Consider the following 14,190-nt stretch of genomic DNA (forward strand, 5'->3'; position numbering starts at 1 on the left):
CCCTGCTGTCTTTGGCGGTTGACACGGCCTCACTCAACGGCCGCTCCGCGCGCTCGTGACCGGGGGCCGAAACATGTGGCCTGCGTGGCCCAGCAGAAGGCGGGGTCGAGCCCTGGCGTTTCCTTGGCAACAGAGGCTCTGGAACGCAGGAAAGTCGGCGGAGGGCTGGCTCGGCGGCCCCACCCCTTTCACGTGACCAGGCTTTTCGCCGCGGTTTGCAGTTGGCCACCTCCTTCCGGGTTGTGCGAGAGCCGCGGGTGGGCGGGCGACTCGAGCTTCAGGCAAGCGGCGGCGACGGGGAACGTGGAATCAGCGACATGTCGGTCAACAACGTCGGCTACAACGAGCAGGTCGGGGACGCTCAGCCCGAGGTGGGCCAGGAGGCGGCGCCGACCATGATCCCCGCTGCCCCGGCGGGCTTTGGGCTCTTCGGCAGCGACACCAAAAAGTAAGTCAGGGGCAGCAGAGGGAGGGGTTGACCCCCGAGGTTGAGCTTCCTCCTCCTCCGAGGACCTCCCTTGTTGCAGATCTGCCTTCAGAGGCCAGAAACACCAGTTGCGCTTTCGACCCTCCGCCCCGAGTCTTGTGAAACACGTTTCCAAACTGGGTTATTCGTGGAGTGCGCCTTAAAGTTAAATTAGAAGGAAAGTGATGTGTGGATCCTGCCTACCAATGCGAGAGAAATTTGGGAACAGGAAGGGGAGGTTGTGGAACGTCTTGCAAAGGGAAGAAGTTAGCGAAGAGAGAAACTTTGTCGTGGCCCCTCCTTCGGTTTGGTTTCTTCAGAATGTAATCCTGAACGCTCTTAGGGAGTAAGCGCCGCCAAAGTTAGTGCGACTTACTTTCGAGTAAACATGGCATAGGAGTGCCCTGGTAGAACCTCTGATGATTTGGGGTGAGTGGAGGCAGGCAATGGCAAACCACCTGTGAACATTTCTTGCCTTGAAAACCCTGCGGGTCGCCTTAAAGTTAGCTACGACTTGACGGCACTTTGCAAATGCACACAACACACTGGGGTAGGACTTACTGAGTTGGTGATAGGGAATGAATGTGTGTCAATAATTTTTACCTGCTCACTCTCTTCTGGTTTGACCATAGTGCAGAGATTGGACAAACTGTAATTTATATTCTGATGTATGCTTCTTTTTTTGGGAGGAGGAGGAGGATTTGTTTATTATTTTTGCTCAAGCTTCCTCGCATGCATTGCATTTTATTATCGTTGCCTTTACTGAGGAGAGGATTATAATGGACACGTGGATGATGACCCAGCTTTTCCTTTTTGTTCCTTTTCCCAGACTTGCTTCTGTTTGGACATTTGAGTAAGGGAAGTTTTCTTTGCACAAAGTCTGGGGAAGGGAACTTCTTGGTTTTTAAATGTTAGTTTTATAAACACAACAACTGATTTCACTGCAGTTTTTCTTTGTAGTCTTTCTTTCTTTGTACATGAGTGATTTTTAAAATTTAATTGAATAGGACAAAATCTTGGCGTCATGTAAATTTGTTATGATGCAGCATTGTCTGTGCTTCTTATTCGTTCATTCCTTTTAGTAATTTCCTTGGAAAGATATGACATCCCAGTGTTTATAAAACTAAGTGACATACTTACAATATTTTGTTATCCTGTTTATTGACTAATACATTTTTCCCGCGTTCTGTATGTGTGCTTGAATATCTGTGTTGTCATATCAGTAAGAATTAATTTTGAATAGTTTTTGTAGGTAATATTCAATGTAAATGATTTAATCAAGTATATTTTGTATATAATTGCATGGATGGCATGAGTGAACAATGTGTACGGTCAATCTAGAGTTCAGTCATGAACTTATAAATGCTGAAGGAAACAGACTAATATTTTGTGATTATGAGTTTCATACAATTATATTATGCTAGTAGATTTATTATGTCATATGTAAGGTGAGAGGGGTTGTCTATCTTTTATGCTGCTAATAATTCCATCTCTAAAGCTGTTTCTGAAAAACATGGATAATATTGCTATCATTAAAGAAAAGAGCAGTTGCACCTGAGTTGGTTCCTGGATTCCATATTCAGTAGTCTCTGTTCTATGTAGTGGTGTATGTTAAATGAAGTGGCCAAAAATAGATATGGTCATGAGAGAGTGGATCGTGTATTTGTCCACTTGTCCACTTATTCTGATCTGAGGCAGATGGTGGGTGGCAGTTCAGCTTTTAAAACCAAAGCAACTTTGGTTGATACCAGAAGAGAACTGGGCTAGAAGGCAAGTAGAGCAACAGCTAGGTGAGGTGGTGGGCAGGGTTTCACTCACTCAAACTGTCTGTTTTTTGTTCGTAAAAGAAAAAACAAAACTCGCAGCCATTCCCTTATGTATATGTGAATGGATAGAGAGAATGTGACTCCCTCTGTCATTGCTTGTTCCAGTCCTATGATATATGATGTGTATTGCATTAATCTGTTGCTGCAGTTTTGTTTCCAGTTTCTGCAGTATTGCTATTTGATTAAAATCTTATAGCAACTCATGCATTTGTGTCTGGAATGTGATTTTAATTTGGAGGGGAGGTCACAACAAGATTTAAAGCCCTGTGTTGGAATATGTGTAGTAAACTAAATAGCAGTTAAGCAGCTGTCTCTTTTATGTTTCATAATAATTATAACTAAAGTAATGTTATCAACTTAGGTCAAGGTTGCCACTACCCCTTTTTGAGTTAAAGGATTTGTTTGCAGAACTGATCTATAGACTATTGTTTATAATAAAGATTCCAAAAGTTCACTGGCTCTTGAGTTGTGTTACTTACTTTCAGTAGTCTTGATATTTTCTTTTTTTATATCCAATCTATATACTGTTTTCCAAGTGTGGCTCCCATCTGGGGATATTTAAATCCCATGGATCAGGGCCATATTTGCACTAAACAGACGTTTCTGCAAACACAGAGGATGTACCTATGTGAGGTGGCACGTTCTGTGCCCAGCCTGGGAGCTGCAGCAGCAACCCTGGTGAGAAAGTAGGAAAGGGAGATGGGATTCCCCCTCCTGTGTGCCTCACAGTTTCCCTGATCTGGGAAGGAAGTCCTCTCTGTTCCTGCTCCCCTGACAAGCCAGCAAGCTCTCTGCCCTCCTGCTGGTAGGTAGGTCAGGAGAGCAGCAAGTGTGGGGGGTGAGAGGAGTGCCAAGCATGGGAGGTAGGTGGGGAAAGTAACAAGGGTGAGGTAGATTGATGGAGAAAACATGGAGGACAAAAGGTACATTGTATATATTAGTTTAATTATTTTGTGTTTCTCAATCTTTTTTGGTTGGTTCCTTCCTGGGTTATCTAGTATATCAAAATAAAATGCTTATACGTAGTTTTGTGCTTCTGGTGACTCAGTTTATTTTATTACAAGCAGTAAAGCCCATTGTGCTAAGCAATACAAAGGGCTCTAAGCAGATTTTGGTGGCAGACTACAGTGAGGCAGGATCTGCAGAATGGGACTTTTTGTCCCTTGTTGGGAAACAGAGAAGGACGCCATGATCCTCTGTGTGGGGCTCAGACCCGCATTGACCCACTCAGACCTGTGTGGGGCTCAGGCTCAGACTCTGTGTGGGGCTGATACCCACATGGAGGACTTGGCTGTTTTCCCCTCACTCACTGATTCCCATGACCTGTGTGGCTTGGGAAACAGGGAAGGGGGCCACGATCCTCTATGCAGGGCTAGGCTAGCTGAGGCCCTCATGGAGGATCAGCTGTTCTCCTCCCCCCCCCCCCAGAGGTGAGATCCAGCAGGTTCTCACAGGTTCTCGAAAGTAGGTTACTAATTATTTGTGTGGGCTGAGAGGGGGTTACTAATTGGTGATTTTGCCACGTGATTTTTGCCTTAGTTATGCCCCTTCTCTCAGCAGTAGCGCGCAGAACTTGAAGCAGTCTAGCAGGAGGTGCACCGGCATGCGTGGCAGCGTATGCCTGCGTGCATTCATTTCCCGCCCAAGGACCAGCGCAGTGGCTGCGTCCTTGCCACAGCCCCGCCCAGGAATGCCCCTCCCCTGGAATGCCTGGCCAAGGCCCCGTCGTGCCCTGCCGAGCCGCATTGGTGCTACACCACAGTTTGAATTCCACCACCATGGGAGCCTGTTATTAAAATTTTTGGATCCCACCACTGCCCCCCCCCCCCACTACTAGAACCAGGGGGCATACATTGAAAGTGCTGGGGGGAAGAATTAGGACTAATAAAAGGAAACACTTCTTCACGCAATATGTAATTGGTGTTTGGAATATGCTGCCACAGGAGGTGGTGATGGCCACTAACCTGGATAGCTTTAAAAAGAGCTTGGACAGATTTATGGAGGAGAAGTCGGTGTATGGCTACCAATCTTGATCTGAGATTGCAAATGCCTTAGCAGACCAGGTGCTCGGGAGCAGCAGCAGCAGCAGAAGGCCATTGCTTTCACATCCTGCATGTGAGCTCCCAAAGGCACCTGGTGGGCCACTGCGAGTAGCAGAGAGCTGGACTAGATGGGCTGTGGTCTGATCCAGCAGGCTCTTTCTTATGTCCTTATGTTTCCCATGCCCTGTGTGGCTTGGTAAACAGAGAAGAGGTCATGATCCCCTTCGCATGGTTCAGCTAGCTGAAGCCCACATCAAAGATTGGTCTGTTTTCCCCTTTTGCTAGACCTGGTTTGATCTTTGGGGGGTGGGAAAGGGCGGGCAGCGGAATGGTGGGCTGGTGGCAGGCCTTCTGCTTTTCCTGCCCATTTGCCTTCTCCCCCCACTGCTTTTTCTGTCCCTCCCCCAAAACTCACTGCTCGTTTTGTCCTCCTCTTCTGCAAAGGTAACTTCGTCTATGGGGTGGGAGAGGGCGGGCGGGGGGTTTGGGAGGCTTCTGGGCTGCCAGGGTGGGTGGCTTTTCACTGATGCCCTGCTAGGCCCGGTTTGTTCTTTGGGGTGGGGCGAGGATTGGAGGGCTGGTGCTGAGCTCGGCAGAGAGGACATCATATTGTCACTGCTCCGCTGGGCCTGGCTTGCTCCTGGGTCGAGGGGGAGAAGGTGGATTGGGGACTGGTGAGAAATGCACATCCCACCAGTTGACACGCAAGACTCAGTTTCACAGAAGGGTCTACTCCAGGGGTAGGGAACCTGCGGCTCTCCAAATGTTCAGGAACTACAATTCCCATCAGCCCCTACCAGCATGGCCAATTGGCCATGCTGACAGAGGCTGATGGGAATTGTAGTTCCTGAACATCTGAAGAGCCGCAGGTTCCCTACCCCTGGTCTACTCATTCCATCGCTTAGCGAATTGTCTTAGGATAGTTAAAGAAATGTTGGTAATTTAATTTGTTTTAAGTGATCTGTGAGATGGTTCATGTAAGTGACAGAGATTTGGAGAACGACTGCCAGAATATTTCACATTGATGTAGACTCTAGAAGAAAAAAACAGTTATAATGTATAGAAGAGGAACTGACTGCTCATTATGCAATTGTTTTTTCTCATGCCTTTATTTCCTGATCCCAGTAAAAGTCCATAAAGACCTTGATTGTTATAAATGGGGAACCAGTTGAAATCCTACACAGTTATTCACAAATTAATTTGACTTTAATGGAGTTTATGTATTAATGGCATGAATCCATTCTAAATGTTCTTGTTTACCCTGCAGTCTCAAGTAACTACAGCATTTTTCAACAGAGATAAATGTAAGATACTACACCTAGGCAGAAAAAAATTAAATGCACAGATATAGGATGGGTGACACCTGGCTTGACAACACTACATGCGAAAGGGATCTGGGAGTCTTAGTAGACCATAAACGAAACATATGTCAGCAGTGTGATGTGGTGGCCAAGAAAGCCAATGTGATTTTGGGCTGTATCAATAGGAGTATAGTGTGAAGATTGAGGGATGTAATTGTACCTCTCTATTCTTCATTGGTTAGACCTCACGTGGAATATTGCACTGCAATTCAAGAAGATATTGACAAGCTGGGAAGAGAAGAACAACAAAAATGGTAAAGGGCCTGGAGTCCGTGCCTTACGAAGAGAGGCTTAGGGAGCTGGGGATGTCTAGTCTGGAGAAGTATAGGTTAAGGGGTTACATGATAGCCATGTTTAAACATTTGAAGGGATTAGATATAGCATAAAACAGTGATGGCGAACCTTTTTGAGACCAAATGCCCAAACTGCAACCCAAACCCCACTTATTTATTGCAAAGTGCCAACCCGGCAATTTAACCTGAATGCTGAGGTTTTAGTTTAGAAAAAACCGGTTGGCTCCCTCTTCCTCTGCCCCACCCGCTCGAGCAGGGGCCAGCCTGCTCTAGCCTCCAGCAAGTCCCGTGCGCACTGCTCTGTGCCTCTCTAGCATCTCTGCCTCCTCTGCACCCCCCCTCAGGCAACAGCCACCCAGAGCACAGGCACCAGGCCTGACAGCCGAGTCCTCCCTTCTCACTGCAGTGCGCACACATCGTGCTCAGTGCCCAAGGCCAGCCTAGATGTGTGTGTGTGGCGGGGTGGGTGATTTTCCACCCCCCACATGATGAACTCTGTGTGTGCGTGCCCACAGAGAGGGCTCCGAGCGCCACCTCTGGCACCCGTGCCATAGTTCGCCATCACTGGCATAAAACTTGTTTGAGGAATTTTTTCCAGTTTTGTTTTTGTAAAAATGTTTGTAAAGTATATGTTACCAACGGTATCCCCCTTAAATCAAAGTGAGGGAACATATGAAAGGTGTATGATTTACCAGTTATATTCACTTTTTTATTAGGTTGCAGCCCAGTTATGATGATCTCAAGCAAAGGGATGTGCAGAAGTTATTTGCCATTGCTTGTGCCTCTGCGTAGCAACCCTGCACTTCCTTATCCTTGTCCCTGCTATCCAAATATTAACTAGGGCCAATCCTGCTTAGCGTCCAGGATCTGATGAGATTGATCTAGCCCAGGCCATTCAGGTTGGGGCAACATATTAACTAGTGTAAACGAAACCTAAAAGCCAGAGACACATGTGCGGCAGAAATATAATTCCAAGTATATTTTTCAATGGATACTTCTAGATTTCTCTAATTCATACTATAACAGGCTGACTACAACTTACAATGTGGTGTAGTGGTTAGAAGTGGTGGACTCTAATCTGGAGAACTGGGTTTGATTCCCCACTCCTCCAAATTATGTAGGGGGCTCTTATCTGGCGAACTAGACTTGTTTTCTTTCTCCTGCACTTGAAGCCTGCTGGGTGACCTTGGACTTGGAACAGTTTTCTCAGAATTCTCTCAGCTCCACCTAACCTCACAAGATGCCTGTTGTGGGGAGAGGAAGGAAAGGAGTTTGTAAGCTACTTTGAGCCTCCTTACTGGAGACAAAAACGGCATAAATTGAAACTCCTTTCTTTTTTTATTTGAAAATTAATTATTTATGTAGTTCCAGTAGTAATGTCTGGTTTGGACTTCCCACATGCATTGGCTAGATTGAGTGCTATTCTGTGCTGTCTTCTTTTGGGGGATACCTGTCGCAGAATGAAGCCGAATTCAGACGTTATCACAAATGTGTGTTGATTTTTCTCTTTTTAAATTGGCAAAATTTGTTGCTCATTTTTGATTCTTAGAGGTTGCATGTTAATGTGTGTGTTTACCAAAGAAACTGGAAAAATTCTAGATCTAGATAAAGCTTGCTTGTCTTTTTTTTTAATGGAATGTTGTTGGTGTAGGATAGTTTGTTTTCATGTGCTTCAACACTGATGTTCTTTTCACAACTATTGTTGAAACTTGACAGATGGCCGTCTTCATTTCAAACAAACCAGTTCTGCCATATTTAGAAGCTTAGATTTTGCATGCCTGCATTCCATGAGAACTTTAATATGGGTTATCTTTGGAAACTGCATATTAGCGGCAGTAAAATTGTTAATGAAATGTTTAACCAAATGTCAAAATTTGGAGATGCATCAGATCAAAAAAGAGATCTACCTATGGATGGGCAATATGTATGAATCTTTTAACAGATGGCAGAATTTACTGGAGTAATGTTCAATTTCACCAGTTTGCACCTTTAGGCTTTTGCCAAATATAATGTGTTTGTAGTTTATTGGTGGGTTTGTTTGTTTTTAGTCTGTAGAGTAGATGCATATAATAAATATGGCTGGGAAACAGATTGTCTTTGCTGAGATTTGCAAATGGTTCCTTTACTGATAGCTGATCAAAGATGGTAGTTTCCTTACAATACTGTTTCTTCAGTTTTCTGTTCCAAATAAATCTAAAAAATTTACCACAGCTTTTGTGCAAGGTTTTTTTTTTTTTAGAATTGTTAAGTTAATGTGTGTAGACCGAGCACATCCTATTTACAAGTCATGGAGAGGTATATAATTGAACGGGTTAATTTCTTGTAGAATAGTCCAAAACTTGATGCATATACTGGTTCCTTGGCACGTTTGCAGTCAAGGCCATCTGTTAGAGTGGCACCGCGCCTCCTGCTGTAGTGGTGTGCCAGTTTCATTAGGCACATGAGCCAGAAAAGATGAATGGTTTGGATCGACGATCCTATAAAATAAGTCTTTAATGAATTTTGATCCCATAAACCTACATGGTGTAATCTGAGTTATAGTTGACACACCGGGAAAAGTAGGAAATACTTGACTGTGACAAATTGGGGGAATGGTTTGGCTCAGATTTATTATTGTGGGGTAGTAGAGGATTTTGCATGAGGCTTGCAAGCATGTAGTCTAGTGAGCATAGGCTTGAACAAGGTTCTTCTTTAATTTGAAGAACTTGGTTCTTCAAAGAAGCGCACAGCTTCAGTCTGTGCAGTGGCATCCACATTCATCGGCTGTACAGAACCGCACCATCCAGGGCATTAGTGCTGTATCTGGAGGTGATGCTGGGTAACCTAGTGGTGGACAGATGCAATTGCAGTCTACCATTGTAACTTTATTCTTGTTTCTAGTTTGTGCAGATAAGGTTTAGACCTCCTCTAAACTGTCTTTGTGTGAACCGTGAATGCTTACGGTCTCAAATGACATGTCATATAGTGCCTTTGAACATACATAGAAGGGCTAAGAAATGGAGGGCAGAAGTATTTAGTATTCTCTTGTGTGAGGAGTATGTTAGTGGACGAATTCTGTTGAGTCTTATTAGATCAAACTTCTTTGTGTGTGTGTGTAAAATTACATGTTAACTATTATTTCAAGCATTACATAACCATGCCTTTGTCTAGTTTTGAGGTAGATATGGGGACTATGTTTTGCCATTGACACCTCTGGCAGTTCATTAGAGTCTGTTATGATAAAGGTTATCTAGTTGGAGCACATGGGCATGGTACAGTGGTTGCATAAATTCTGACTGTCAGCCTTTTAAAACAGTATTCTGCAGATTGAGTAGAACTGTCACAATAAGATTTAATTAATCTTTAAGTACTTTAAAGATACTTTAGGTCAGTGGTTCTCAACCTTCCTAATGCCGCTACCCTTTAATACAGTTCCTCATGTTATGGTGACCCCCAACCCTAACATTTATCCATTTAACAGATGGAGAACACTGATGCAGAGAGTCTTAGGCGACCCCTGTGAAAGGGTCATTCGACCCCCAAAGGGGTCCCGACCCACAGGTTGAGAACCACTGCTTTAGGTGATATACAGCCATAAGAAATGTAGAACAGATTTTTTAAAATAAGTGGGATGTAGAACACGTTTTTAAAAATAAGTGGGATGAAGTAACAACAGATATAGTATCCTGACATCTAGCAAGTCAGAATGATTGCTTCTGGGGATCAAGTTCATAAGACTTCCATGACTTGGGATTTAGTGTGTAGCACCCTATTTGACTGTTATTTTCTTGGGTCCTTCTCTTTGAGTTGATGACAAAAACTTACTTGGTTTATTCCCCAAGCTCATCATAACAGGGAGAAGTGAGTGAGATTAACTGGGAATTTGTGCAGTCACAGTCTGTCTGTGGCCCCCACCCTCCCAGTTCTGAGAACACTTTGCCAATGAATTGTCTAACAAGTAGATGTCCAATTAATATGCTCAGAAATTTTCACTGAAATTTTGTCAGTTTTGATTGGGATGGGGAAATGCGCCAATTTTCTGCTTTCCCTTACCCAAGCAAGACTTTGCAGACATGACTCCCTGGTCTAAAGCTTTCCTAACTGCCACCTTCTCAGTCATCTCACATGCCAAAATAGTATCTCCCCCCACCCCACCCCTTCAAGTCTGCCAACTGAAATATCTTCGTAATTTTTTGTTACCACTGTCATATGTTTCATGTTTTCCCTTGGGTGAAGATACAGCAAATGCTACTTTGCTCCTGTTCATTGTATTCCAGCCTGCTAACCTTTTTGTGACAAATTTAGCAGAAATATAATGAATCTGTATTAATCCTTTGTACTACTAAACTAGCAGTTTGTTAATTCTGATGACTGTTTAGTGGTTTGTGAAAGATGGTAGGGGATATGCTGGAAACCCTAAAGAGCTAGATGAAGACCCTTCAGCTAGAAAAATTAATCTCATTCTCTGATTAATTCCTTGGTCAAAACCACGACCTGTCCACATATGCAGAATAATGCACTTTCAATCCACTTTCAATGCACTTTGAAGCTGGATTTTACTGTGTGGAATAGCAAAATCCTCTTTCAAACCATTGTGAAAGTGAATTGAATGTGCATTATTCTGCATGTGCGGAAGGGGCCTACCTTATGTTAACAAAACTGAAAATAAATTTGATTGGGGGGGCTGGGGCTGGCATCACAAATTAAATGTATAAATGTGTGGTAGAACATACAGATTAAAAACATTTTTGGGATTGTTTATTTTTTTGGGCAGAGATGTTCAGGACAAACATAACCTCTAGCTAAATGTGATGTTGCTACATGCCAGTGCTGTTGGGTACCTGTGATTGGCTGTCAACATGTTAATTAACTGAGTGATAATGAAGTATAATAACTGGTAGAAATGAAGAATGTCTACGATAGCAATCCCTCACATGCATTATACCCTGTTTTAGCTCTGATTTTTTTTATCATTTTCCCCACCACCACAGTACAACAAGCTGATACGTGAAAAAAATTCTGTGTGGAAAATTATAACAAGAATCAATGCGTTTGATTTGCAGGTTGATACTTTTAATATTAATATCAACTGTGCTGCTTTGTCTTTTTGCGATCTCTTCCTTTATCTTTTTTGAAGTTGATATAGTTTTCCTTCACCAAATCTTAGAGGCTTAGCATTAACCACAATGAAATCCAGTCGGCATGGCTTTCTTTCTCTATTCCTTAAATCTTCATTCTGGGGAAAGTGCCTGTTCTGAACTTCTGCCATGAAGCAGCTGTTAAGTCGCTATTGAAAAACAAACAAGCAAAAAACCCTACAACTTTGTGATCTAATAGTAGTATCCAACTTGTTTAGCACTTAAGTATTTGTAAGAGAATAGAAATGCACTATCCTGGGGATTAATTTATAACAACCATCCTGAAGTTTGCTCAGGGAAATACTGATAACATACTTGGGCATACTTGTTATTTAAGTTGTACATGAGAGTTGTTAATTGGCTTCAGCTGTGCAAATTTGGGTCATAACCAAACCCCTGCTACCATGATGAATATTTTGCTGTTAAATCGCAGTCTGTGCACAGCATTTTTTCATGTGATCTAGACATTCTAATGGATATCTTGTTCAGGTTGGGCAACCAGTTCACCTAGCTCAGTGGTTCTCAACCTTCCTAATGCCACGACCCTTTAATACAGTTCCTCACGTTGTGGTGACCCCAACCATAAAATATAAAAAGACCATTTTCTTATGGTCTTAGGCGACCCCTGTGAAAGGGTCGTTCGACCCCCAAAGGGGTCCCGACCCCTAGGTTGAGAACCACTGACGTAGCTTAAATAGTAAATGTATTTTTATGTATTGTCGAAGGCTTTCACAGCCAGAATCACTAGAAAGTTTTGGGTTTTCTGGGTTGTATGGCCGTGTTCCAGTAGTATTTTCTTCTGACGTTTCGCCTGCTTCTGTGGCTGGCATCCTCATGCAGGCGAAACGTCAGGAGAAAATACTACTGGAACACAGCCATACAACCCAGAAAACCCACAACATCCTTGTATTTTTATGGCTTATTTTTAAATGAATAATTTTTAATGAGTGTTGTCTTTATTATTTTGTTGTACCTATATGCATTTTGTGAGCTGCCTTGTGCAGCTGTCTAGAACGGCATCATATAAGTTCAAAACAAATAATCCGCACCCTTAAAATATGGGCAATGGATACAGTTACACAGCATAGCTTTATGACATTCATTTTCAGCATGTCTCCTTCTCCTCTATTTAATATATTACAAGCAAATGTTTCAATTTTGATCAACATGTGTCCCAAAATGTGCTGACATTTTGATAATTTTGTAATCTTACGTTGAGCCAATATTATCTGTCTTGTCATTCTTCCTGAAATATTATGTCTTTTTTTAAATTTAGCCCTTTACTTCACTCAGTGATATTTGTCCAATTTGCTTTTCCTTATTTTCTGTTTGATGGCATAGCTCAGATATATTACAGTAATGCAGGATTGTACCACAAGATGTCACTCAAGCAGCTGTGGTATAATGTAGTTTACACAGGAAGATAGCTCAGGCTTGAAATGTTTTACACTCACTTTCTAAGTAGATTTTGAACAGGAACACTGCAGCCTATTATGAGTCAAAAAAGCATTTAATTGTATTTTAGAATTACGAGATTCTGTTTTTATTTAATCTAGGCAATGTTGCTGTAACTAAATGATGTTTATATGAAATATCAGTGCATTATATGTAATGGGTTTGACTAATGTGATATTCTCCACTGCAATTAATATGAAAAGTCTTTCTGCCGATATAGCATACTGTAACATACCAAAAATTTGGAGCCGAGTTAGATCCAGTAAACCCATATTTCTTAACTGTATGTTGCAGAATGGATTTGATTTAAATCATGATTTAAATAGGGTGCTGTGTGGTTTCCGGGCTGTATGGCCGTGTTCTAGCAGCATTCTCTCCTGATGTTTCGCCTGCATCTGTGGCTGGCATCTTCAGAGGAATCTTCAAAGCCTTCGACAATACATGATTTAAATAGTCTACATCACTAGTCAGCAAGACTTGATTTGAATCATGGCTTTTTGTATGGTATAATGTTAATATTTACAACCAGATGGAGGTTTCATTTTTAGAATACTAACTTGTATGGTTGGTTTTTATAGTCTTACCAAAAATTAGTGATTTGTTTATACTATTGGAAATACATATAGATAATTATGAAATTATAGTCAGGTGAATTATCTTCAGTTTGATTTAGCATTTCTTTGTTGCAGTGTTTGCATTTTCCATGCATGCCCTTATTACCCATAGGTGGAGGAACTTCATTAAAATATTCCCAAACTGGATCTCTTTTACTGCCTGTTGCCATTATAGATTTTCTCCTCCAGGGAAATTTCTAATCCTGGGGGACTGGTTTTGAGAGACCTTGTTCTGCACAGTTACCAATGTCATCTCTTTTCAGATGTGATGCAGAGAAGTAGTAGGTGACAAGTGGCAACCCACAAGGGCTTGCAGGAAGCATCTCATTTCTCCTTCCCTCACTGTCTCCTCTTTTCCTTTCTTCCAAGACCCCATAACTTCTCTCCATTCCCTGCTTCCTCCTTGCCATCTAGACTTGCCAACCTCCAGGTGGGGCTGGAGATCTTCTGGAATAACAAGAGAACTCCCAACTATAGAGATCAGTTCCCTATTAGGGTTGCCTTCGTTTCCTGGAGAAAATGGCTGCTTTGGCAGGCTGAATTTATGGCATTATTCTCCTCTGAGATCTCTCCCCTCCTCAAATTACACCCTTTGCAGGCTCTGCTCCCTCGATCTCCAGTTATTTCCTGACCTGGAGTTGGCAACCCAGTTAGAATATTTGATATTTTAATAGTGAAGTCTGCCAAATCCGAGGAGACTAAAATCTGATAACTGGACCTGTGACTGGACAAGGCAGATCTTTCCACAAACCTAAAAAAAAGCTCCAAGTTGCAGAAAAATATCTAAAAACAAAACACTGGACGGTTTAAACATCCAAAAATGATTAAAAGGAGTTCCTGTCACTTTAAGCAGATTCCCTGAATGGCTGTTGCTGGGCAATCACAGTATTTCAAGCCTTGGTTATGTCAGTAAAAGCAAGGAGGAAGGTACAGAGTTCTTTCCAGATGTATTTTGGCCTTTGATGGAGGGACCAGGTCGGACTGTGCTTGCCAGTTCCAGGTTGGGAGATTCTTGA

At 42.6% G+C, this 14,190-nt stretch overlaps 1 protein-coding gene across 2 annotated transcripts in view; it reads left to right on the forward strand.

Moving 5' to 3' along the window:
- The first annotated feature begins 209 nt into the window (after positions 1 to 209).
- Positions 210 to 14,190, forward strand: part of AP3B1 (adaptor related protein complex 3 subunit beta 1) — a 177,500-nt gene continuing 163,519 nt past the window's right edge. The window contains exon 1 of one of the 2 annotated variants that reach the window (XM_048503414.1): positions 210 to 448. In XM_048503414.1, coding sequence (XP_048359371.1) covers positions 318 to 448 — 131 coding nt within the window. In that variant the 5' untranslated portion in view covers positions 210 to 317. The remainder of the gene's footprint in view (positions 449 to 14,190) is intronic. The other variant, XM_048503413.1, reaches the window with a different exon arrangement.

The sequence above is a fragment of the Sphaerodactylus townsendi genome, linkage group LG07 (assembly GCF_021028975.2).
Source record: "Sphaerodactylus townsendi isolate TG3544 linkage group LG07, MPM_Stown_v2.3, whole genome shotgun sequence".
NCBI lineage: Eukaryota > Metazoa > Chordata > Lepidosauria > Squamata > Sphaerodactylidae > Sphaerodactylus > Sphaerodactylus townsendi.